Raw genomic sequence first — 27,098 nt, 5'->3', positions numbered from 1 at the left:
GTTGCCATCCCATCTGTCTTCTTAAAAAAAAAAAGAAGAAGAAAACCACACATTCTCCTACTGACATGAATGAAAACGGCACCATCAGCACTACCTATGACCAAAATCAGTATCATCAGCACCACCCGAGCTTCGCCCCAATCAACATCATTCACCACGTGAAGATGCGGTAATTTTTTTTTTTTTTTTTGACATCTCTGTTTGTCAGATTTGAGGTCACACGCCACCTGCCATTGGAGTGCCTGTGGCCTGTCAATCCGTTCTGCCGCGCCCTCGTGTCCTTCCCTTTCCTGTTTTTGGGACTTAAAGAGCAGCGGAGGCCTTAGCGATTGGCTGAAAGCCAACAGAGTGTGCAATGTCCAAAGCAGAAAATTCAACTTGACGAGCAGAAACAGAATTCATATCAATATTAAAATCCCCGCCTAAAATTATTTTATAATCGTTGTCACAAACAAATTGGAATACAGTTCCAATAAAACAAAAAAGCAGATAAATCACCATTTGGTTGTCTATGGATTAATGCAAACTTAATGTTACCGTACTTAACGCATAGAGCTGAAAAATTAATTGATTTGTTTATTTCAAACAGCTCAGTCGATTATATAAAAGCTGGCGTCATTGTTTGCGATCTGAGTGACCACCTCCCAATATTCATTTCTCTCAAAAGTTTCCCGAAAAAAAATTGTAGGACAGAGCGGACATTAGTACAAAAAATAACTTTAGATCGACTCAACGCTTTTCAGACCGCTGTTTCAAATACAAATTGGAGCCGGGTACTGTATGAGGATAGTGCTGACGGGGCTTATAACACTTTTATAGAGTTATTTCTTGAACTGTATAAGACATATTTTCCTTTCACTTCTATTAAAACAAACAAGCGCATAAAGAAGCCTTGGATAACGAGAGATTTACTCTGTAAAATTAAGATAAAAAACGCTTTATATGGTAAATTCATAAAATCCAAGGACCAGAAGGACCTTAAAGTATTTAAAAACTATCGCAACAACCTGACAAAAGAACTAAAGCGCGCCAGAACGCGTTATCATTTTGATTTGTTCAAGGCCACACAAGGACGCACTGACATCATGTGGAAGCAACTAAATTATCTTCTTTATCGTAATCGCCCCTTCAGTTCAATTGAAAAAATTCTGTGCAATGGTACTGAACTTACTGGATGTTCACTGGCAAATGCTTTTAACGAACATTTCGTAAATATTCAGAGTACTACTGAAACCGAAACTCCTTTGGTCTTAAATGATAAACGAAACAGTGATTCGATATTTTTAGATCCCGTCGTCGAACCAGAAATTATAAGCGTGTTTCTTCAGCTTAAAAATAGTTATAGTTGTGACGTCGATGGCATCCAGATAAGACCGGTAAAATATGTTATTCATCTGTTAGCACCTGTAATAACTCATATATTTAATATCTCTTTATCTACTGGAATTTTTCCTAAGCGAATGCAGATTGCCAAAGTTTCAGTATTGCATAAAAAAGGAAATGTAAATGAAATGGGAAACTACAGGCCAATTTCAATATTACCAGTGTTTTCCAAGGCGCTCGAAAAGGTTATTCATACACGTTTGACTAACTTTTCAAATAGGTATAACTTGATAACTCCATCACAGTATGGATTTATAAAACACAAGTCGACAGAATCTGCCTTACTTGTTTTAAAAGAATTTATTTTACAAAGCTTTGAAAACAAAAATATGGTTCTCGGAGTCTTTATAGATTTCACCAAGGCGTTTGACTGCCTCAATCATAAAATTTTACTATCTAAATTAGATAATTATGGAATTCGAGGGCACGCTTTACAGCTGATAAGATCTTATCTGAAGCATCGAGCACAATATGTTTATATCAATGGGAATTCTTCTACTATAAAACCTATTCCTTCTGGTGTACCACAGGGTAGTATATTGGGCCCCTTCCTCTTTAACATGTACGTGAATGATATAGTCAATATTAATGTAAGCGCAAAATTTGTAAACTATGCTGATGACACGAGCATACTGTTTTCTGCAGATGATCCTGACCTATTATTCGATATGGCGAATCTGGCCCTGTCTAGGTTATAAACGTGGAGTCATAACAACGCATTACAAATAAATGTAAATAAAACCAAAGCCGTGCTTTTTCGTCCTAAAAATAAACTCGTTACCATTACCAAGGAGATAGTTTTGAATTCAACCAAAATCGAGATTGTGAATTGTTTTAAACTCTTAGGTGTCATGTTTTCTGAAAATATGTCGTGGGAAAGTCATATAAACTCTCTTATTCCAAAGCTATCCCAAACTGTGGGCATGTTAAATCGACATCGTTATATTTTACCAACAAGCGTTAAATTATTAATATATAATTCTCTATTTTATTCTCACTTAAATTATTGCCATTTAGTTTGGGGAACAACAACTTTAACAAACCTAGAAAAGTTACATGTATTGCAAAAAAAAAGCACTGAGGGCTATAGCTGCCGTCTCGTATGATTTTCACACAACTGGCTTATTTCAAAAATTTCGAGTATTAAAGGCGCATGCATTATATGATTACAGGCTTAGCACTAGCCTTAAAGTAGAGCAACTTAAAGACTCAACTTTTTTAACAGATCTTGGAAATTTATCAAAAAATGTTCATAATTACCCTACCCGAGGTGCTGAATGTTGGGAGGTGGCTACACCAAGAACAAACTATGGCAAACAAATGCTTAAATACACTCTCCCCAGTTTACTCAATTCGTATAAGACTAAAAGTATAGATTGGGATAAGTTATCCCTAAGAGAAGTAAAATTATATTTTTTCTCTAGCAGCTGAAGGTAGTTGCCTTTCTTTCTTTGTGATCTTTGTAACTAGTTTTTGCATAATTTTATCTCTGCTGTCTGTCCTGCCTCAATGTAAAAAAAGGGGAAAAGAAATCTAAAATTTGTTTTAAAATGTCCTTAAAATGTGTGATAGCGACAATCATTGTACATTTTTTTTTCTTTTCTCCTCTTGAATATTGTTTTTTCCGGCTCTGTTGCTGCTTTCTGTAGGCGGTCAGGGACCCGTCAAGCTGTACCTGACAGCTTTTTTCCCTGATCGCCACCATCTTATGGTGGAAAATAAACATTATTATTATTATTACTATAATCATCAGTCATAGAATAATCTGTTGTGAGATTGCATTGAATATCTTTTTTTATGTACATGGCTACTCCACCACCACGCCGAGAGGTACGATTCAAATCAAATATTTTATAATTCTTGAAGCGCAAAATAACAGATTCTCGATTGTACCATGTCTCCGCTTAGCATGATTATATCATAAGAAAATCTAAAATCATCAAGAAGGATACCAAGCTCATCACTTTTATTTCTCGCCAACATGACATTAAGTGAAAAACAGAAAGTGGTTTATTTGGTTTATCATATAACAACCTTATTACATTTGAAGGAAAGCAAAGTTCTGTAACGGTCATGTGCACAAAAAGTATATACAGAAAAACAAGCTCCCCTAGCCTTAGCTTCTACAGCTTGTCAAGGTCATCAAGGCATCTGATCTGAATGGCCCGTGCGCCTTCCGTCCTACGAACAAGAACTTTCCCATTTGCGTACCACGCAAAAGCGTAGCCTCTTTCGTTCGCCCGAAATTTGGCTGCCCGGAGAAATTCCCTGTAATGTCGAGTGAGATTATCTTGGATAAATATACGTGGAGTACAGCCTCGGTTTTTTCACTAAAATGGTCATACACCCTTTCCAACCTCAACAAGGTGCTCACACACTCTCTCCACCTCGACGTGATGGCGAAGCCTCCACCACTCCTCCACGCGCCCCAAATGCCGAGACAGAAAACAAGTGGAAATGAGGTGCTAATTGTAACGAAGAAGCTTGTTAGAAATAAGTAAGATTTGTGTTAGAAAAGTCTATCTTTCTACAATTGCGTCGGCATTGTTTTTTTTTTTTTCTTTTTTTATTTGTTTATGTTTGTGTTTGGATTTTTGGGCGTCTTCCGCCCCCACGCGTGGGGGGGCTTCGAGCAGCCGCGGGGCTCGGTGGAGAAGAGCCGGACCCCGTTCGTTAACAAACGGATTGGGTTTCAGTTTGGGGCGCCAGAACACCCCTGTCTTGGGCTTCTGTCCGCACTATAGGGTGCCCTGTCTCCGGCGTATTTTGCCACTTAGTGTAGAAACTTCGGTTTTAATCGACGGAATAACTTGGTGGCGCCAGCCAGATGGCAAAGAAAACATGTAGTGACTCTACAAAGAGGTTGGGTTTGACCGTTGAGGTGTCAAAGGGGGGTCACGTTGACAGCTCGCTGATTATTGGGTAAGAGTATACCGCGTGGGAGTGGTGAAATTTGGAGTGATTGGCCAGTCTCTCGAGGGAAAGGAGGCGCCTACGAGTCTAGAAAAGGGTTGCCGAGAGGATTCTCGGAGATTCGGCTTTTGAGATCAGGCAGATTCGGCTCTTGAGACTGGGGGACTAAAGTATGGGTTTTAATTTTGGGAGTTTTGTAATGTAAATTACTGTTGAATTGTTGAAATAAACGTGGCCACACTGGCCATCGTAAACCAACCAACGTCGTAATGTCTCCAGCGGGATCAAACAAATTTTATTGTTTTTTTTTTGTTTTTTTCTTATTCAACTTCCCAGGGGACTTGAATCGAGCGAACATCATCATCGGTCGTCACCATCCTGACCGGCCCTCTCTCCCCACGGGAGGTTGACTGGAGGTGATACCAACTAAATAGCGTCTCGCGCCGTCAATATTTCCCTTAAGCTTCTTTTTTGCGCGTAAAATAATTTTTTGACACGCGTGTCCCAACAAGACTGTTTAAAAAAAGATTTTTTTTCTTTCTTTTTTTTTTTTTTTGTTTTGTTTTTAGGTGCCCCTTAAGCTAGCGACACATGAGCGGTGAAAGAGAGCGCTCGCCGCTTGCCGCCAGGCGCGACACGGGCGCACCGCGCGGTCGACCAGATCTGAGCGACGCGGCGTCACGCGGAAGTGACGTAGGGACGCAAGCACTGGTTGCCATGGGTACTGGCGCGCGCTGCCGCCCGGCGCACATTTTCATCGCTCATGTGTCCCCTGCTTTACACCCAGTTAGCTTCTTGTGGGCGGTTGTTTTCCCCGCGCCGATTAGGGCACTTTCCCGTTTACCTAGCCTTGTTCCTGTCATGAGTGATCTGTCGTGTCCACATGCTTTTCGAAAATTTTTTTTTCTTTTTTTTTTTTTTTATTTTAACATACTGCCAACCGCCTGTTGGCAGCCAGGGCAGGGGTGGGCATAGACAGACACAAACAAAAATAGCACGATAACCTAGCACACAGCAAGCATACCTAACAAATCATCGGCGATCAAAAAAAAAAAAAAGGAAAAAAAGTGTTTAATCATGGTAAAAAAATGAATAAACAAAGTGGCATCGATTCACTTGACACAATCAACTCTCGAGCAAACGGTACCAATTGTGTACACACACAAAAAGAAGAAAAAAAAATAGCATGCAACAATAATAACCTAATATACCGTCTGCAGTCACCGCGAAAAAAGTTGTTTTATCATTGCTGCAAATGATGACGCTGTGGCTGCATTTGTAACACTTTCAGGCAAACTATTCCAGTCATTGATTGTTCGCGTGAAAAAGCTATTTTTTAGACAGTCAGTTCTACAGAAAGGGACCACAATAGTTTTTGAGTGCTTATTGCGCGTGTGCCTGCTTGAGTTGTAGTCCATGTACTTTTCGAATGACATGCGCGAAGAGTTGTGCACGATAGTATAAAGAAGCTTGAGACGGTTTATCTTGCGACGGGTTTCAAGACGAGGCATTTTTGATATGTCGTATAATTTTGTAATTGAACTTTTTCTTCTGTATTCGTTGTACGCAAATCTAAGTGCTTTCTTCTGAACTCCCTCAATTCGGTCTACGTTGATTTTGGAAGTGGGATCCCATACCACGTCAGCATACTCCAGAACAGGGCGTACGGTGGTGCTGTACGCTGCTAGTTTTGTTTTTGGTGTACAGTGTCTTAGTTTTCTTTTTAAGATCCAGAGTTTCACCATCGCTTTCTGCACAATCCATGCTACATGACTGTTCCAATTGAGTTTTGACGTGAGTATAACACCGAGATACTTGTATTCGTTGACAGTTTCTAAGGGATGGTTGTTGATGGTGTAGCTAAAAGCAAGGGGCGTTTTCTTGCGTGTGACGCACATGTACACACACTTAGAACTGTTAAGCGACATCTGCCAATTCGTGCACCATTGCGTTATACTGTTTAGACAGTTACTGAGCTTTACCTGATTACTTATCGAATCCACCTCTGAAAACAATACGCAGTCGTCCGCATAAAACCGGCATTGTACGCTGTCATCAACAGTAAGATCATTTATGTAAACTAGAAAAAGCAAAGGCCCGAGCACGGACCCCTGGGGCACACTAGAAATAACCGGGATAGTCGGGGAAATTACTCCTCCGACATCAACAAATTGATGACGATTGCTTAAGTAAGAATCCAACCACCGCACGAGTCTTTCATTGCCTACGAGAGTCTTAAGTTTTATCAACAGCTTCTGGTGCGGTACTCGATCGAAGGCTTTGGCAAAATCCAAGAAAATAACATCCACCTGGCCCCCTTTATCAAGAACCTTTGCAAACTCATTTACAGTATGAAGAAGCTGCGTAACCGTCGAGAAGCCGCGCCTAAAACTATGCTGTTGATCCGATATGAAGTTATTTGCCTCAAAGTGAGTCACGAGATGCTTGAATAAAAAATGTTCGAGAACCTTGCTGCAAGAACAAAGCAAAGAAATCGGTCTATAGTTACACACTTGAAGCCTGTCACCGGCTTTATGAATTGGTATTACCTTTGCAGTTTTCCACTGATCCGGTACAATAGCCTGTTCAAGCACATTGTTGAATATAACAAAAAGAAATTTAGAGCACCATTCGGCGTATCTTTTCAGAAAAGCGTTAGGGACATTGTCTGGACCACTTGATTTTTTTGTGTTTAAATTTAGAAGTGCTTCGAAAATGCCTTCCTGCGTCACCTGGACGTCCGGGACTCCTATTGCTCTTTCCCTGTATTCGGGTGACTCGCCGTCGTTAATCGTGAATACCGAAAAAAAAATAGTTATTAAATGTTTTAGCGATAGCCGATTTGTCAACAACTTCTCTTCCACGTTCCTCAATCTTGGTTACGTGCTGTCGCGTGCCCTGTAAATGCCTCCAAAATTTAACTGGATCATTAAGCAGGAAGTTGGTCATTTTAACGTTGTAGTATTCATACCTGGATTTTTTTTTATTAGTGATTTAAGTTTTATACGCAGCACAGCTACCTTTGCTTTGCCTTTACATGTTTTGTTAAGTCTTTTTGCCTGGCGCTTTACTTGTAGAATCTCCCTCGTTACCCAAGGACTACGCTGTCTAGTATTTGTTTTCCTGGTAGGCTCAAAGCGTTCTATACACGTGTTTACACTTTCTTGGAAGAAATGCCATAGTTGGTTTATATCACAGCTAGTGCAGGTAGATAAATCGGAAAACCTGTCGAAGGACAACTCAAGAAAATCTAAGATACTTTCGTCTTCTGCTTTGTTGAAGTCCTTAATTTTCCTTTCCGTATTAGGTAGACGGTTGGGGACTAAACCTGTACAGTCTAACACTATCATGCGATGATCTGATATCCCATCTACAACTGCACAATGGTTATCTGCAACACACAGAGTATTAGAAACAAATACTAAATCAAGGAGAGAACTGGTGGTTTCAGTAACCCTCGTGGGACTCGTTACCATCTGAATAAGGTTGTTTGAGAATGCTAAATCGATCAAGAGTTCGGAGTGGCGACACGCTGACATTGAGGTCATTGTTTCCCAGTCTATATTTGGAAGATTAAAGTCACCTCCCAAAATTATATTTCTGTTGTGTTTTGACTCTTTATGCACAAAATCGTGTAAGTCGTTCAATACCTCAATGTCAGCACAAGGTGGCCTGTATACCACACCCACCAAAATACAGGAAGATAAAAGCGACACTGTCACCCACACCGCTTCAATGGGTGTGGTATTACGCAGCACAGAAAATTCAATTCCTTCTTTCAGAACTATAGCCACCCCTCCCCCTTTCGAAGAGCGATCTTTCCGTATAATTTTGTGCGTTGGGGGAACGATATCGCAATCAGAAGTACTATCACTTAGCCAGGTTTCGGTTATCAACAATATGTCGGGGTCGAAACTAAGAATAATGCTTTCCAAGTCGGTCGTTTTATTGACAATGCTCCTTGCATTCAGGTTTATTAGTCGAAGTTTCGTGCTAGTTGTACAAACTGCCCCTTGCACTGCAACTTCGGGAGGAGGGGGGGAGTTTGTATTTCCATGCGCTAACCGTCAGACAGAATTCTGACGCGTGGCAGGATAGACAGGAACTCTCGTATTTGCAGTATCATCCCAGATGAACACTTGTCCATTTATTTTAATTTTATCGAAAGAGAGAACGACTTTGTCTCCATTCTTTTTTAATTCCTTAGCGCTGTCCCAGAGTTTTTTCCTAATCTGCTGGACACGTGGTGAGAAGTCCTCAGAAATACTGAACCTTGAGCCCTTTAAACGCCTGCAGCTGCTCAGAACTGCACTCTTGTCCCTCTCTTCGAGAAACCTTAGGATAACTGGTCGCGTTTTGTTAGCGACCTTACGACCAAGCCTGTGTATCTTTTCAATTCCAGAGGCGTGTACACCGAGAATATCCTCAAAAATTTCTTTCTTAACACAGTTTTCCAACCCTTCATTGCTTTCATCTGCTGTCTCTTTAATACCATAAACAAGTAGATTATTGCGTCTGCTTCTGTTCTCCAGGTCGTCTACCTTTCCGAGAAGGAAATTAACGTTCTTTTCAAGAGACACAATCCTTGTCTCGAAGGCTGCCACAGAAACCGCCATATTGGACAGTCCATCTACTCTGTGTTCGATTGTTGCAAGTCTAGCGTTAGTTTCCGCAATCAGTGCATCTGTGGCAGTTTTCCCCTCCTTTATCTCCTTCACGTCACTTGCAATGGCCGTAAGATGCTGCATTAGATCCTCAAGGGTGGGCCCCGGGTTGGTTTCTACGTCGCCGCTTAGCATCAACAAGAGACTAAACAGGTCATGGCACACACATAACACTCTCCAAAGTGACCGTGGGCACGGCAACTCTAAAAGACACACATTGTCGCTTCGGTAAGAACATGAAGGGTACTCGTTCCTCACCTGCAGTGTAAGCGGGTTTTTCAGCGACATAGCTCTGACGGAGTCGCCGCGCCCACTGTCGTTGAACCACCTTGATTGCGGCTTTATAGGTGGTTGAGCCCAGGAAGTGACCGTTGATGTTTCCGGTCGCGCATGCCCGAAGTGTAGAATCGGAGCGTGCTCGATAGTTGCCCGGTAATCGCTGGATGATGCAGGAATATCCCAGAGAGTGATGACTGGAAGCTTTGCCGCTGAGTCAGATGTTGCTGTTCCTCGTGCACTCGCTGGTGCATGAATGGCCGAATAAACCGCCAGGGTCTGCACGAAAAGTGTAAGCGGGTTTTTCAGCGACATAGCTCTGACGGAGTCGCCGCGCCCACTGATAAAGGAGTGAGGTGACGGCGATCCCGACGATACTGCTTCACCGGTTCTCACCACACGGCGTTACGTACGCCCTATCCAGTTATGGTCGCTGCAACGGCCACCTCCAAAGCAGTGGCGCTTCGAACGACGGGAGGCGAACCGGGGAGGGCGGGGGGTAGTGCCTTTTCTATATTAGTTCGTTACAACTCAAGAAGGTAGGGCGAGGGTAAGAAGGGCCGGGGAGGAGGAAGCACTCGGAGCGCTGGAGAAAAGAGGGGGAAACCTCCTCTCTTTAGCGTTCTGTCTGCTTCATCCTCCCCGGCCCGTCTTACCCTTGCCCAACCTTCTTGAGTTGCAACGAAATATAGCAGCGCCTATGAACAGTTCCGTAACTGAGCTAATCTAATAAGGTTGGTCGCAGTATGCCCCAGTGACGGTTTTTGAAGGCGGCTATTAGGTTGAACCCGAGCATTGCGTGAGCACTCGATTTGGTCTCGTGATAATGTATTGCTCAAGAAGCATTCCGGTAGTGGCCCGTGTCCAATCGGTGCAATGACGACAATAGCCGAACCATAACCATGTCTGGAGCTCAGCGTGTGGCTATGATCAACATTGGCGGTATATGCTCGGCTCCAGATCATGTAGCTGCTTGTTCTTCCCTGCAAGTTCAGGGAGTGAACGCGGCTCATTTTTCCTTATCTTCTTCTGCGACGTTCACTGCGTGGGGAGGAAAACGAACGCATGTTTCATTGTCCATAAACGTTAAAACTTCGTTCTAAGCGGTATCCGCGCCAGAGTACAAAAAATGTGTTCCACCGCCCCTTTAAATGCTTGCGATATTTCTACACGTAATATTACACTACGTTTATTAATAAAAGTTTTTGTAAACAAATTAATAACAAAATTCTTTAAAAAAATTTCACAGCAGCGATGTTTAGCGGTTAGTTGAAACAACACTACAAGTAAAGGAGTAACTTGCTACATAGCATATGACTCCAAGGAGCACTTATCTCAACCACGAAGGGCCCCATGAGTCCACTCTATGGCAGCACTCCGACGCACTGTGATTACCAAAGAAGAAAATTGTTTCAACGTTGATCCCTATCGTGAGGTGTCGCATAATTAACATTTCATTGATATGCAGCTCTCTTACTGCTGACATTGTTTCTCAGCATTTGTTGGCGCCAAGCGTAACCCAATCCCTTGTTCGGCATCTTTCGAGTTCTTATGAGTTGTGAATGCGAAAGCATGCAAGCCGCTCGTTCACTCCCTTTTTCGTCTGCTGCGTACTTTCCGTCGCCGGTCAGCGCGCGCTCTCCCCTGGGCACGCTAACCTTGGACGCTTCGTGTTAACGCGGCGCGCTGATGGACACGCAGCGCCATGGGGTGAGCGGTCGTGGAAACTGACGCGCGGAGCGGCCAATGGGAGCGACGCGCGCCCGCCAATGGAACCAAAGGCGAAATCGCAGAAACTAGGTGCCGTTTTCGAGCTTCAAACTGATGATGTCAGCTCGCTCCATGGGACCACTTCAGTTAAGGCTTTCGCATTAAAACAACGTCTCCTTTTTTTCCTCCTGACCTTGAGGATACTTTCCAGTGTTGCAGCCTGGGTCACAACGGTGTTTTTGTCGCTGTCTGTTAGCCAGTGGGAAATTGGGCATGAACCGTTGAGCTCGACGCAACGATGACAGGCTGCAGTGAAACCCCTCAATGTTCTTCTTTCTTCTTCTATTTCCTCTAGTGCAGGGGGGGGGGGGGGGGGGGGGGGCTGGTGTCGACTTATTGATGGTTCTCCGCTTCTCTATAACCCCCAACCGCTCTGCATGTTAAATCAGTGAGTCACTTTCGCAAGCGCGATCGTCACACCACCCCGATCTATCCCACCATATCCAGAAGAAACGGCCGCGTGATCTGGAGTTCATTAAATGTCGCCGATGTTTATCATAGCTACGCACTAGCGTTGGCAAAACACAAGGAACGCGCCGAGTTCAACATCTTTAAAGTGTGCCTATTCACGTCATCGCAGGGATTGGGCACCATCCGCTAAAGTCCTGTGAAAGTAGCACGAAGCTCACCGTTATGTCGCCATTTGGGTTCATGGAATAAGCATTTTCTCTTTAATATCACCATTCTTGTTGAGCCGATTCAAATTTCAGGTGCAAGTTGCTTTAAAAAAGAATTTCTTGAATCCCTAAATTTTATTATCCACATACCAGCAAAAGAGGAGCACATCTCCGTACCACCAGTATATGCGGCGTCGGTGCTAATACTTTTTAACTTGATGTAAATCATATCCCTCTTTGTGTTAAGATATATTTCAGATATATTTAATGGTAAAATGAGTGAAGTGTTGCATTCTTTGATTATTTAGCATGTTTGCATTGCATATAACAATGTTTTTTGTTAAATGTTCGCTGTTTTGATGTTGTGGCCATTCGAAGCACTAGATTATGAAAAGGGTCTAGCCTGCAAATATAAGTACACAGAACACTTGTATACCAATTATAGTACACAAAATTAGAGCATTGGACGAACAAACAAAGCAGCAGACAGGACAGAGCACTCTGTTCTGTCTACTCTTTCTTACATCAGAATATTTTAATACCAATAGTACTTGAAAATTCTATTTGTATTTATCTAGTAAATAGTGGCATTCACTAGCCTGAGCATTGAGCGATGAATCATGGGGCATATATACGATTCGTGTCGGGGGTAGTCGCAATAGAGAACCGCGGAGCCGTTGTATCGGAATTGTTTCTGCGTTATTGTACTCCTCCTGTGGGTATGTCTGTATATCTGTTCAATATGCTGATTTATGTTCGTTCTGTGTATGTATGATATATGTACTGATGTATAAATCTGCAGCCTCAAAACAATATATATATATATATATATATATATATATATATATATATATATATATATATATATATATATATATAGATTGCTTTTCTAGCGTTATCTAGCGGTTACGGCTAACCTTTCTAGAGGGTGCAAGTTGCCGCTTAATTAAAAACGTTGAGCTTCGAGCTATGATGTATCTATTGATTTACAAACAGCTGGCCCACTTGACTCCCCATCCTTCTCAGCCCTGAGCTCGATAACAATCGTGATAATTGTGCTACCCAGTGTTCGAAATGCGCGTTCTGTGTCCAAGAGTTGCTGGGTGCAGGCCCACACGCGCACAAATGGATGATCAGGTCCATGGAATCAAGCACAAACAAAAATCGATCGAAAAAAAATATAGTGGTGGCGTTACTGCAATATGAACACCTCTGGTCGGTTGCGACGAAAGTGCGCAGCGATTCGTCGTTGCTTACGCAAGGATACATTATGTTCAATAAAGTCAACATAACCATTCCTCGCGTAACGATTTTTTTTTTAATTTTATAAAAATACAGTCAATCTAGCGAGACCCCATCTATGCAATCGCGGCGATTCCGGTAAACACGCTGCCGTCCTTACTGCATACAGGTACGGTATCGGCGTCTGAAGTGTGATAATTAGCGTGTCTTGTAGCGCGCGGAAAACTTCAGATATGCGCCCTGTTATCTCACTCGACCGAAAATCCGTGCTACTCGCTAAGCCTTACCGAGGGGCTGGCTAGTCGCTTATTGGCCGCCAAGTTGTTTGGTGTAGTCACTTTTGACCACCGGATGCTTGACTACGTGTGCGGTGGTAATTGTTACCCTAGGGGTCGTTAAATTTGTGGAAACTTTTGACCACCCAAAAGGTAGTGACATCCGACTACTTTTCTTCTTACTGTGTAGAGACGACAATACGAGGCGTTTTTACGAAATCCCTGTTTTGGGGCTCTTATGGCGCATTCACACTGGAAGCGGATCCGCGTTCGCGAAGCGGTCGCGGATGCGGTTCGCGAGCAACCCCGTTCAGACACACCGAGAGGCGGTTGGCGGTTTCTCGGCGATCACGCGTGATCTTTTGAGGCTTGCGTTTGGCAACCCTGTTTTACAATCCAAAATCCACTTTAATTCAAGATCCAAAGCCAAAGTTTTGCTATTTTGGCACTCGGAATATTTTTCTCCGGGATGTTCGCGCGCATCACAAGTTCCGGCAGCGAAAAAAGAAGCATGGACCCGCCAAACTCGCCTGTGATTCCCTCGACTTCGCCCACAAGCAAAGCCCAGCTAGGCGCGCCTTGCTGACTCAGAACAGGATGCCCCCGACCTTTTCTTCGAAGTGGACCCTTCCCGCATGAATAGCTGACCTTGTTTTCGGGATAGAGGGCCAGTTTTCCCCCTCGTTGCTGTTCGCTCTTATCATTTTCGAAGTTGTGAGCGGTGGAGTGGACCGTGGTGCGGGGGAATGTGTTCGGTGCTAGCCAGTCGTGGCTTCGTTGGTGGCGGACTCTCCTCTCGTCACTCGCTCGTCGATCAAGTCTACTGTTTGTTTGACACTAAGCTCAAATAAACGCCGTGTGGATTACCTATGCACTGTCTGGTACGTACCCTTTATTCCTTGAGTAGGTACCCTTTATTTATTTTATTAGTAGTAAACGTTACAGGTCGAGCTAGCGCAGGTACCCTGCCCCCTCCGCGGTAGTGCGTTAGATCAAGCTCACGACGTCTCTATCGGCCTTCGTGGTTATCATGCACGGTGTCGAAAGCTTTCAATAGTTCACGCGACAAACTTAGTGGGTAGAAAAGCTGACATTTCGGTCGATCAGGGGCGGGTTCCGATGTTCTACAGGCAGAGATTAACAAGACAGCGAGCTTGGGCTGTGGCACCCGGAATAATAAACAAACTTTTACCCGAACCAAATCACCGGTGCGAAGCCCGTTAAAATTACGGGTCAATTCTTTTCGCGGCGGATTCAAGTGACGGACGTGAGCATCAAGTTTCTCCCTTGATTTGTCGAAAGCTAAGACTACAGCGCTAGGACTACAGCGCCTTGGATGCCTCACCAGCGACAGGTGCCGTCTTGTTTTGAAAGTCACTGACGTCACGTCAGCGTCGCGTTGTGATTGGTTGCCGCTTTGCGGTTTGTTGTGTGTCCGCCGACAAAGGAGAGACTTTGGTACGGAACGTGTCTTTATTCCGCAACCAACATGGGGAGCGATTTGCTCCGTAGCGTCCAGCTCAAGCGGCCCAATGAAACAGACTACTCGCCGCCCGGGTGCCCCATCCCAGAGTTCCCCGCGGCGTTGTACCCAGGGTGACCCGACCCGAACCTCACTCCGCCAAACACCACATTCTTCCGCACTTGATTGAGAAAGTCCCCCTTAGGTCAGTCCCCCGGTGAATAACGATCAGGAGGGCAGCGCACTCTTGTTGGATAGCGCTGAGTCGGCGTTCGAGGCCTTGAAGTACTGGTCGACCCCGGGTCCGTTGAGGCACTTGTAGGTGGGCTGGCAGGGGGAGGCTGCGCTTGGCTTGCTGTACTTAAAGCTTGCGGTATGAAGCTAGCTCCATCTTCCTCCCGCGACGCCGGCGTTCCAACTTCCTGGTCCCCCTCCTGCCGAATGTGATCCTGATGGCGTCGCCAGATGACTGTGTCATGGTCCCGGTACACACGCAGCTTGTACGAGACAGGACCGCTCCTTGACAGTATAGTTGCCTTTAGCCACTTGTCTCCCCGATGGGGGTTCCACACACGTACCCGGTCCTTTATTTTAAACTCTCGGGTACGGCAGCTTCTTTGCAACATCTGGCGGAACTGACGCCTGGCCACTCTGTTTTCTACAGATGGCTTGAGAACATCCAGGCTAGTGCGAAGGCGTCTTCCCAAAAACAAAACTGCTGGCGCCTCCCCCGTTGTTGCATGTGGAATGTTTCGGTAGGTTTGCAAAAACTTTCCTAAGGTCTGCTGCAGTGGCTCCGAGGCAACTCCCTTGCGCAGCGCCGATTTTAAGGTTTGCACAAATCTCTCCGCCAGGCCGTTGCTACTGGGGTGATACGGTGCTGTTAACACATGACGTGTTCCGATCCGTTTTAGAAAGTCCTTGAACTCGTTTGACGTAAACTGTGTACCGTTGTCAGAAACCAACGTCTCGGGCATTCCAAAACGCGCAAACACCTCCTGTAGCTTTTCAATAGTCTTTGCCGAGGTTGTCGCTTGCATAATAAACACCTCTGGCCATTTTGAGTGGGCATCCACAATTACCAAAAACATAGCTCCTCGAAATGGTCCAGCGTAGTCTACATGTACCCGCTGCCATGGTTTGGTTGGCCACGACCAAGGATGCAAAGGCGCTTGCGTAGGCAGATTACGCTGTTGCTGACACTGCCCACACGCCTTCACATGGTTTTCCACATCCTGGTCCACTGAGGGCCACCAAAAATAACTCCTAGCTAGCTCCTTGGCTCGCACTACTCCTGGATGCCCTTCATGGATTTCGTCCAGCAGCACGCTCCGTAGCTTTTCCGGCACTAGCACTCGCAGTCCTAACATAAGGCAGCCCTGTTGTGCCGACAGCTCCGTGTTACGTTGAAACCAAGGTTTCAGCGCTTGGTCTCCCACGTAAGGAGGCCACCCCTTCAAGACGTAGTCGTACACCCGCCTCAGCAACGGGTCTCGTGCGGTTTCTCTTGCGATGTCCCGACTGTCCACCGGCAAGGACAGTAATCTTAAGGAACAAAAAGACTCCACTTTTTCGTCACTCTCTTGCCGCCCTTCCACTGGAAGTCTGGAGAAACAGTCCGCTTCAACATTCTCAGTCGACCGCTTGAACACCAAAGAATACCTGTAGGCAGACAGGGTCACTGCCCACCTTTGCAGACGTGCAGCCGCCATTGCCGGGATCCCAGTCTTTGGTCCAAAAATAGTCTGCAAGGGCTTATGGTCCGTCACAAGCTTAAACGTGCGTCCATAAAGGTAAAAGTGAAACTTCTTCACTCCAAACAGCAACGCCAGCGCTTCCTTTTCCAACTGGCTGTACCCTTTTTCTGCAGACGTCAGTGTCCGTGACGCGTATGCGACTGGCCGCGCAGTTCCATCTTCCAATATGTGAGACAACACAGCTCCGACACCGTAAGATGATGCGTCACACGCCAGTTGTAAGGGTGCTGTTGGGTCGTAGTGTACAAGCACTTCTGAGGACATCAGCAACTTTTTGACTCGTTGGAAGGCCTCTTGACATGTACGGTCCCAGTGCCACTTCACATCTTGATGCAGTAGCTTGTAGAGTGGAGCCACTATGGTTGCCAGTTGAGGAACAAATTTGCCGTAGTAGTTCACGGCTCCCAGAAGCGATCTCAGCTGCGACACGTCTGCTGGTGCTGGTGCCTTTACGATAGCAGCCACCTTCTCCTCCGACGTCCTTATTCCTTCAGGACTTATCACATGTCCCAGGTACTGCAACTGATCCTGGAAGAAGGCACACTTTTCTCGCTTGATGCGAACGCCTCGTTCCGCAAAACGCTTGAACACCCCCTCCAGACTTCTTAGATGCTCCTCCTGCGATTTTCCGGTAATTAGCACGTCATCCAAATAACATGCCACCCCTGGGATTCTTTTCAGCATGGTATCCATTACCCTCTGGAAAATTGCCGGGGCCGACGCTATTCCAAAAGGTAGGCGATTCATGAGGTATAGGCCTTTGTGTGTCGTGATGGTCAGTAATCGTCGGGACTCCTCACTCATGACAACCTGCTGATATGCTCTGTTGAGGTCGATTTTTGAAAAACTCTGACCTCCCGCCAACACTGAGAAGAGCTCATCTACTCTCGGCAAGGGATAACGCTCAACATCCAACATCGGATTCAGTGTCATCTTGTAATCGCAGCACAATCGTATGGTGCCATCCTTCTTGGGAACAGGCACTAATGGTGTCGCAAACTCGCTACTGGTTGTCGGTGTGATGACACCAAGGGCTTCTAGGTTCGACAGTTCCTTTTCTACAGCTGGAACCAATGCAAAGGGTACACTCCTGGCCTTCAAAAACTTGTGATGACTTCCTTCTTTAAGGAACAGCCTCGCCTCATCTACAGAGATCTTCCCCAGTTCGTCCTTGAAGATGGCCTGATACCTGTCTAGTAATACTTGCAACTTGTCCACTGGCATCGGACTTGCCCCTTGTGTGCTCCTCTGAAGATTGTTGAAGCCCGTCACTTGCTTCCAGTTCAACCGCAGCCTCTGTAGCCACTCCCGGCCAAGAAGTGGTGGCCCTGACTGGTTCAGGACATACAATGGCAGGACTCTTGTTTCCTCTTGATGCGAAACTTTAACTTCCAGAACTCCACAGGGCTTGACAGTTTCCCCGGTGTACGTCTTCAACCGCAGCGCCGTCGGCTTCAAGTTCAATGCCGCAAACCTTTTACGGTACTGCTGCTTTGAGATGACTGATACCGCCGCTCCGGTATCGATTTCCATTGTCACCGGCGAATTCTCAACCAGCACTTCTACCGTCAATGGCTGGTCTTTTGGAGCTGTAATGCGGTTGACATGGGCGTCCTTAGTCACCGTTAAAGTTTTCAGCGACTTCTTCCTTCCTTGCGGCTTCCTCTCCTGAAATGAGCGGCATGCTCGCTGGATATGCCCCACTTTCTGGCATTTGTAACAGGTCGCCTCGCTGTGTATGCACGTGCGTGCGAGATGCTTGCTTGACCCGCAACGGTAACAAGCCACCCCTCGCTTCTTAGTATCTTCCTTGTCACCTTTCAACTTGTGGACGCTGGCGCTTTCCACTTGGTCGCTGTTGCCACCAGACCCGTGCACCTCGGATGTGCTTTTTATCGCTGTCTCCAAAGCCACGGCCCGGTCAACCGCTTTCTGGAAGGTCAACGTCTTATCTTCGGCGAAAAGTGCTCGCTGAATATCCACGCGGCGCATTCCGCAAACGAACCGGTCACGCAATGACTCATCCAAAAACGTGCCAAAGTCGCACGTTCGTGCGAGCGTCCTTAGCGCGGCGACGAACTGCGCAATAGTCTCGCCCTCCTCTTGAATTCGGCGATGAAATCTGGCTCGCTCTGCAATAACAGACGGCTTGGGTTCGAGATGGTCTCGTAGTAGCTGCGTTAGCTCGTCGAAGGACTTCGTTACTGGTAGCTGAGGAGCTGTTAGCGACTTGAGTAAGTTGTACGTCGTAGGCCCAATTAGGCTTAAAAAGGCGTCAACCTGGTCGGTTTCCGGCACATGGTTCGCTCTCAAAAACGACGCTAGTCTTTCTTCGTATGACGACCATGAGCACAACGAAGCGTCAAAATGTTCGACTTGCCCGAACTTGGCCATGGCTCTGCACCATTCCGCTGCGTCGCTTGCTCCTCCGTACCCGCCGCAGTTGCTGTCTTCTCAGGCCTACACGGCGTCCACCAGTTGCTGCTCGAGTTCTGCTCGCATGGGTGGTCGGTCGAAAGTCCTCGTCGCCACTTTATGTTGTGTGTCCGCCGACAAAGGAGAGACTTTGGTACGGAACGTGTCTTTATTCCGCAACCAACATGGGGAGCGACTTGCTCCGTAGCGTCCAGCTCAAGCGGCCCAATGAAACAGACTACTCGCCGCCCGGGTGGCCCATCCCAGAGTTCCCCGCGGCGTTGTACCCAGGGTGACCCGACCCGAACCTCACTCCGCCAAACACCACAGCGGTTCGTGAACGCGGTTGGGAGAAATCGGTCCCGAAGCGGTTGGCAAAAACGCGCTCCAACCGCTCAATCCTAGCCGCTTGGCGGTTGAAACGCGCGGATCCGCTTCGCGAACGCGGATCCGCTTCCAGTATCAACGCGCCATTAGAAAAAAGGGTATGGATAGTCCTCATAATGGCGCGTTCACACTGGAAGCGGATCCGCGTTCGCGAAGCGGATCCGCGCGTTCTCAACCGCCAAGCCGCTAGGATCGAGCGGTTGGAGCGAGTTTTTGCCAACCGCTTCAGGACCGATTTCTCCCAACCGCTTTCTCGAACCGCAAAGCGGCAACCAATCACAACGCGACGCTGACGCCAGTGACTTTCGAAACAAGATGGCACCTGTCGCTGATGAGGCGCCCAAGGCGCTGTAGTCCTAGCGCTGTAGTCTTAGCTTCCGACAAATCAACGGAGAAACTTGATGTTCACGTCCGTCACTTGAATCCGCCGCGAAAAGAATTGACTCGGTAATTTTTACGGGCTTCGCACCGGTGATTTGGTTCGGGTAAGAGTTTGTTGATTATTCCGGGTGCCACAGCCCAAGTTCGCTGCCTTGTTAATCTCTGCCTGTAGAACGTCGGAACCCGCCCCTGATCGACCGAAATGTCAGCTTTTCTACCCACTAGGATAGTCGCGTGAACTATTGAAAGCTTTCAGCACCGTGCATGACTACCACGAAGGCCGATAGAGACGTCGAGAGCTCGATTGCGTAGCCAACGCACTACCGCTGAGGGGCAGGGTACCTGCGCTAGCTCGACCTGTAACGTTTACTACTAATAAAATAAATAAGGGGAACCTACTCAAGGAATAAAGTGTACGTACCAGACAGTGCATAGGTAATCCATACGGCGTTTATTTGAGCTTAATGTCAAACAAACAGTAGACTTGATCGACGAGCGAGTGACGAGAGGAGAGTCCGCCACCAACGAAGCCACGACCGGCTAGCACCAAACACATTCCCCCGCACCACGGTCCACCCCACCGCTCCCAACTTCGAAAATGATAAGAGCGAACAGCAACGAGGGGGAAAACTGGCCCTCTATCCCGAAAACACGGTCAGCTATTCATGCGGGAAGGGTCCACTTCGAAGAAAAGGTCGGGGGCATCTCGTTCTGAGTCAGCAAGGCGCGCCTAGCTGGGCTTTGCTTGTGGGCGAAGTCGAGGAAATCACAGGCGAGTTTGGCGGGTCCATGCTTCTTTTTTTTTTTTTTTTTTTTTTTTTGCTGCCTGAGCTCGTGATGTGCGCGAACATCCCGGAGAAAAATATTCCGAGTGCCAAAATAGCAAAACTTTGGCTTTGGATCTTGAATTAAAGTGGATTTTGGATTGTAAAACAGGGTTGCCAAACGCAAGCCTCAAAAGATCACGCATGATCGCCGAGAAACCGCCAACCGCCTCTCGGTGTGTCTGAACGGGGTCGCTCGCGAACCGCATCCGCGACCGCTTCGCGAACGCGGATCCGCTTCCAGTGTGAATGCGCCATTAGTGCGTAGTAAACGAACTATCCCAACTCACAATTGTGTTGCAACTCAAATTTTAAACGGGTGACGTTACGAGTAATTGAAGGGTCTCAGTAAGCCCTCTCCGGAATGGTGTCAAGATAAGCCTTTTCCGCAAATAATTGGAGCTATTTTTAGGGTAATCAAGAAATCAGGACACATTTATGATGGCCTTTTAACAAGCTTTGCGAGGTGCCTTCGTCGTAAACGAAGGCGGAGCAAAATTACGGCGTGTTACGAATGAAACGCTGTGCTACCTCCGGCTTCAGAATGATAGGAACGGCGAATGCAGAGAGCAAGTCGCCTGCTTCTTGCTCAGGGACTACGATGACGTCAAAACAACGCCGAGTCCTGATTGGCTCTGATTAAAAGAATAGTGGGTAGACCTCAATGCTAGATGCCTTGAGCTCTACCCACTATTTTTTTTTTTCAATCAGCCAATAGGAACTCTGCGTTGTTCTGACGTCACCCAAATCCTGTGCAAGTAGCAGATGAACTTACACTCCGCATACGTTCATGGGACGCTTCCGAAGCTGCTGGATACCGCAATAGCTACATATCCGTATAGAAAAGTCCTGATAAGACCAATCGCCTTCATGCCGCGTGTGGTCTCTTAGGGACGCATTCTGGTGTACAAAATTTTTACAAAATTTGAGGACGCCGTTGAAACTAACCTGCAATGAAGGCTACCAAGCTTTACCAGAATAAGGAGTATTTCATCCTCGTCCACAAATCTGAAACGCGTGCACGTCTGCCAGCGAAGGCATGCGTATTTGTGAGGCATGGCCAATAGTCTGCGAGCGGGAAGAGACTTGGCACGGAAGAAGGTCGAGCTTAAGAGGAGAGGTGGTAGAGTAGTGCGTGAAGGTTGGAGTGCACGAAGGGGTGGTTGACTCCAACCGAATGTTTTATTTCAGGGCTCCCCGTTTGTGTGTGTGTGGGTGGGTGAGGTGCCGGGGAGGCATCACCAAGGGCACCTAAGCTCACAAGAAGTTCCCCGTGCCAACGAGAGAGGCAAACCTTCACGTCACAACCTTCGCCTGTCTGTCTATGCAACACATTTGTATATGAATTTATTTTAGCTTCTGTTTTCTTCACTCTTGGTGTCTATTTTTGGCTTGTTGAATCACGCTCAAGCACAGATGTAGATTTTTTTTTTTTTTGGTTCGGAGCTTAAGTACCACTTTTATTCTGGGTAGCAGACATGTTAGTACATCAGGACATCTGTACTGTTTGCTTTTGCTTTTGCATGCAATGCCAGCGCGTTGGAAACGCAGATAACAGATTTGAATCCTTGAGATTCAAATCTGTTATCTGTGACCTTGAGAACAAAAAATAGATAATACAAAAACGTAAACAAACTTTCGTCTTTTTTATTTGCGTGCATTTTCTGTTTTTCTTCTCTTTTAGTGTGCGGGTAATTACGTTTTAAGAAAAATCTTCCTTTTTTTCTTTTTTCTTAAACCTCTACCCTAATCCGCCCATAAAGGCATTGATTGTTCCGTCAGCTATAGGACAATTTGATTTGTACCGCATCTGTGGCGCCATCCTTGCTTATCGTAGCCTGTAGTTGTTCTGCATAACAGTGTACAGTTTATTGGGAATCGAAGCCGAAAGGAAAACCCGTTATATAACTGAATGCCGCTTTTTATAACCTTTAACTATATTCAGTGCCCAGTCAAGGAGTGAGTAGGTCCCCCGCTTCCAGCACGATCACTTCGCCTGTTTTCTGAGGGTGTGGTCGGCTGATGCGGAGGACATGGAACAGTAACGCCTCTAGCGGTATGATTCAGCTGTGAGGGCAACAATCCGAATTTTCTGGTTTGTTGTTGATCTGAGAAATCGAAGGTGACGTTTCGAAGGTCGCTCCTCGTGCGACCAAAGCACTGGTCAAAGCGAAGCGCTCGTGCCTAGACCGTGCCAGGCAAAGTTCAATTTCTTTCTCATGGTGTGTTAGTAAACACCGGGCTGTTAGACAAGAAGCTCGATAAAAGTGACTCCTGTAGTTTGGTCTCCAACCCAATAGAGGATTGAGACATATTGGCTTTATTTATTTACATCGTCACATACACTGTGGAGGAAAATGGGCGGCTTCTTTCACTAAGACTTTTCACACAAGGTGTTTATAGCGATGACTCTTCTTTCCTCCCATCTACTCTTCCATGTTGTTAGATTCTTCCTCAGCTCATCAGGACATCTCTATACAAAAATAAGTGGTTTCTTTTAGGGAGATGAGATATAGGTTAAAGATTGTGTTTATTATTCTGGTTCTATATATCGCACAACAGAGGGCCCATGTATTGGAAGTTTTATTTGAACAGTCGTACACACACAAAAAAAACATTTTTAGATTTTAATGCATATTTTAAAAATACTTGTAAAATTAGAAAAAAAAACACAACGACCGCGGCTACTGCTACCACTACTGTTGCTATCCCTGCTATTATTAAAATTTATAAAATTATTATTGCATAATTTTTCCCCTCGTAAAAAACACTAGCCAAACACAGCTTGACTCGCCCTGAACCTCTGCGGCACACAAATGAAATGGCAAGACACACGTTTGACGAAACGCCGGGTGGGCTTTACGAAACGGTGAAAAGATGGCTGAAATCAACCAGGAGCCAGTCAAACATATATGACCCTTTTTTAACGCACGTGTCACCATATAAACGCCAGTGACGCAGTGTATGCTGGCGCCTCTTTGCGTTGCGTCATCATTCCGACACACGAGATGATTTGTCACGCATATGTCGTCGTGTGTGCCACTTGTTAACGGTGCCTCATGTTGCGCCACCGTCGTACTCAGCACATGGAGCACTGTCAAGCAAACACACATCATCTGTAATGCCGAATGCGCTGCAAATGTGTTCTTTATGCTTTTCTCTATACTCAAATAAAAAATTTGCGGGACAATCATACGGCGTAAAGCGTTATCAGTTTTTTTTTTTTCCTTGACACTCGCGCCGTCGTGAAAGCGGGGCACGCTGCACTAACGGCTGCCGCTGTTACTATTTTCGTTAAGGCTAACGCCGTCGCCAAATTTACTGGAATGGCGCATAGATCATGTGACGTCAATTTTTTCTGCTAAATTTAGCGGGGAAGCTGTTTTTGTCTGTAGGGCTCAGAACGTCAGGTCGCGTTACATATATTTGCCCGCCAAATCTAGCGGGGAAAGGGAATTGGTGTATAGTTCGTGACATTATTGTTCTGTTAAATTTAGCGGGGAAACTGAATTGGTGCATAGATCACTTGTCAATTTTTTCTGCCAAATTTAGAGGGGAAACTGAATTCGTGCATAGATCACGAGACGTTAATTTCTCCGCTAAATTGAGCAGGGAGCTTGAATTCGTCTGCCGGTCCGGGGGAAACTTAATTCGTTTACGCTCACGCCGTCGCGAAACTGGGGGGGCGGACCTGTAAGGCCTCATGCACACAGCCGGATCCTCGCCCCGTCCCGGCGCAACGCCGTCAGCGCCGTGGCGCAATCGGGACGGTGCAAGGACGGTGGAGTGTTCGAACAAGCGGCGACGGAGCTGCCGACGGTGGATTTGTGAATGGGTGGATTCTGGAGGATGTGAAACCTTTCTGCGCCTTCTAAATTCTGCGTCGAACTTTTGCACCCCGTAAGACTGTATTCGCGACTCCAGCGACCTATAGACGGCGCCACCACCAAACAAACATCGGTTCGGCTAGTTCAACCGAGACGCCTGAACGGGTGGCACATTCAATTTAACAGATTTTCTTTTGTTTAATGCCCAATTTTATAGGTATTTGAACTGAGACGGTTAAGTGTAACCGGTGCACATAAACTTACAGTGCATAGTTTTGTGTTCCGGGTGTTTTTTTTTTTTTTTTTCTTTGGGGGGGGGGGGGGGGGGCTCCGGAGAGACGGTAATAGACTCTAATCAGTGTTGATCGCCTAAGGAAAGCGGTGATGACTACAGAATTGTTTCATCGAAAGTAATTTTCAGCTAACTCGCATGCCTCGACCATGCGACATATCCGCGAAATCGAGCTTTTGTGCGTATCCGCGTTTAAAAAACAGCTCCAGTCGTCTGCTCAGTCAAGAACACAGGCTGCAGAAAAATTATAAAAATTAAGCAAGCGCTTCTTGAGCCAAGGACCATGTTAACCCGACGGCGCCCTGCTAAGCAGCTGATACTCGTATTTCAATTTAGGTTTTATTAGCAATCGAGAAGTCATTTTAACGAGCGGGTTATGTATTATATAACGTACCATGTCCCACTAAAGCGATATTAGTATATTCTTTGGGTTGAAATATGACCTTAGTTGACTAGCTATTAAGTGAACTGCTGAATAAAAGTATATTTGACAGACAGAGAGATACTACTTAAACTCAGCCAAATGGTTCTCGCCGGTAGCATGGAGACGAAGGCGGACAAACTGAGGAGAGTCTTCATCGGAGATCCACGCAGACCCCTCTGCATTGAACTTGACTTCGAATCCTGAACGGAGAAAATTAGTATTTTTTGTGGCCGCTCAACCTGAGCAATGTAGACGTATATTTCTGCTGGCTTCGACGGGGGTATAATATAAATATTGGAGGCGCGACAGATCATAACGCCATGACAGCTTCTAACTTTGCGAGACGCGCCCCCACCTTTTGAAAGCAGATAATTTCCCTCATTAATCGTATGCAGCGAGCAGGTTTTCCTGAACCAAGTAATTGCGAAATCAGCCCAACTCCTTCAGTGAGGACTAGAGGCTTTTTCGACGAAAAGCAGCCAAGATGAATAGCCAACGCACCGACCGTCGTGGGCAACTCAAACTTGAAATAATCAAACACAACCAAACTCATGAAAAGCAGCTATCGAACCCTCCCATTCACTTGACTGCAACATTGGTTTTCCCTCCAGTGAAACGCCTCGTCTGTCGACCTCAGCCCACTGTTCTACATCCTTATAAAGAAACCACTTATTAGTTACCAAGTGGTCCTCAATTTGAATGTGATTCGATACAGACAAGAAATCAAAACGTTTTCTCCGTGATTCCCCCCCATCCAAGAACTCGAAAGCACGCGACCGTGTGTTGTGGAGTAAACGGGCTTTCAAACACGCGATGGAAGGAAACAATCTACTGAGGCTTTACCACACTTATGAACACTCAGGCAAACTTAAGAAATTTTCGGACCTTCGTCAAATTATATTATTCGCCATTGCGCCGACAACACGTGTCCGCGAAAGCCACCAGTAACGCGGAGGGCGCAAAGCGACCTCGTCCGGCTGGTTCCCGGTTTTCCCGCTTGATGGCGTCCGTTTTGCTGGAGCCGCGAATAACCGATATAACCCGTTATTTCGCGCGCAATTTCACACTTCGAGTGATCTTGCCTCTACCATCAATATTGTAACCCCCTATTTGTGACTACTTTGTGGCACCGTCGATCACCAAATCCAGTGGACGATCGGCGTCAATGGGTGCCGCCATAACTGTGTTGTTCTTTGTAGCTTGCGTTTGTGTCGGTGATAACGATCTTGCATGTTTGAAAACGTCTCATTTGTCTCTACGTTTCGAAACAGAAACGACAAGACCCACTACGAACAGGTTTCACATCAGTCACTCCTTACGCCCTGCAGATTTCTTCTCCGATGATCGACCACCGTATTTTCTTTCTGTTGCTGTTCTTTCTTTAAATCGCATTTACGTTTAACACAAAGGAACCGATATGGTCTCACCATTTCGAGTAAGAACTCAGCGCTATATCCAAATTTCTATATGCCCGTAGTTCAAGAGCTGTAAACATCACACAACGCGCCCGCCGTCCCGCAACTTCCGCAAAACAGCTTTGTTGGCTTCGTCGTTGGGGCACGCACGGTACGTACGGTCAATACCTTCTCCCGCAGCCTTGCCGATGGTCACCCATATTTTGAGAATCCGTCAGATTGAGCGGAATTTTCTTATTTTGGGACCTTTGGGGCGGGACTTCGGCGCCCCCGTCTCCCGTCAGCGCTGGAAACGCAGAGCATCGTCTTTCGGGGCGCCTCGGGTGTGGCGGAGGGATTTGGGTCCTAAACCAGTCCGAAAACCCTCTCCAACGGCGGGAACGCCACCCGGCCCTTTCGTTCGGATGGGGTGCAAATCGGCTGTGCACATGAGGCTTAACAGCTGCCGCTGTAAAAAAATTCAACTGCGGCTGTTACTTCCTGTTTAGATACATAAACATAAAAACACAAACCTGTTTAATCCTGTTTCCAGGATAGATAACATGGAAAACTTAATTTTTACTTTCGGAGATTTAAATCTTATAATATAACAATATAAACTATAAAGTAATATCTCGGGAGACTATTTCCATTGCAAAAGGCACCGTCCAATCTGCTATAGCCTTGATCCAGATAACGTTACCTCAAGGTCACAGAGTCACTTTCACGTTCAGAAATTGTGAGCATGGCTTATTATGTTCACGTCCCTTGCTCCTTGATATTTTTTTACCGTTC

The 27,098-nt window shown here is 46.1% G+C and overlaps 2 protein-coding genes across 2 annotated transcripts; both read right to left on the bottom strand.

Annotated features, from left to right (window-relative positions):
* Positions 1 to 8,363: 8,363 nt before the first annotated feature.
* Positions 8,364 to 9,551, bottom strand: LOC115320940. The gene has a single exon (XM_040212740.2). It carries the CDS (start codon positions 9,549 to 9,551, stop codon positions 8,364 to 8,366), a length of 1,188 nt encoding a protein of 395 aa, XP_040068674.2.
* A 5,257-nt stretch (positions 9,552 to 14,808) lies between these two features.
* On the bottom strand, positions 14,809 to 15,740 carry LOC121046918 (uncharacterized protein K02A2.6-like). Its single transcript, XM_040501652.1, has one exon. The coding sequence runs from the start codon at positions 15,691 to 15,693 to the stop codon at positions 14,809 to 14,811; it is 885 nt and encodes a 294-aa protein (XP_040357586.1). The 5' UTR covers positions 15,694 to 15,740.
* Positions 15,741 to 27,098: the final 11,358 nt, after the last annotated feature.

The sequence above is a fragment of the Ixodes scapularis genome, unplaced genomic scaffold (assembly GCF_016920785.2).
Source record: "Ixodes scapularis isolate PalLabHiFi unplaced genomic scaffold, ASM1692078v2 PGA_scaffold8__174_contigs__length_109621045, whole genome shotgun sequence".
In the NCBI taxonomy this organism is placed as follows: Eukaryota; Metazoa; Arthropoda; class Arachnida; order Ixodida; family Ixodidae; genus Ixodes; species Ixodes scapularis.
This window is presented reverse-complemented; position numbering and strand designations above follow the sequence as displayed.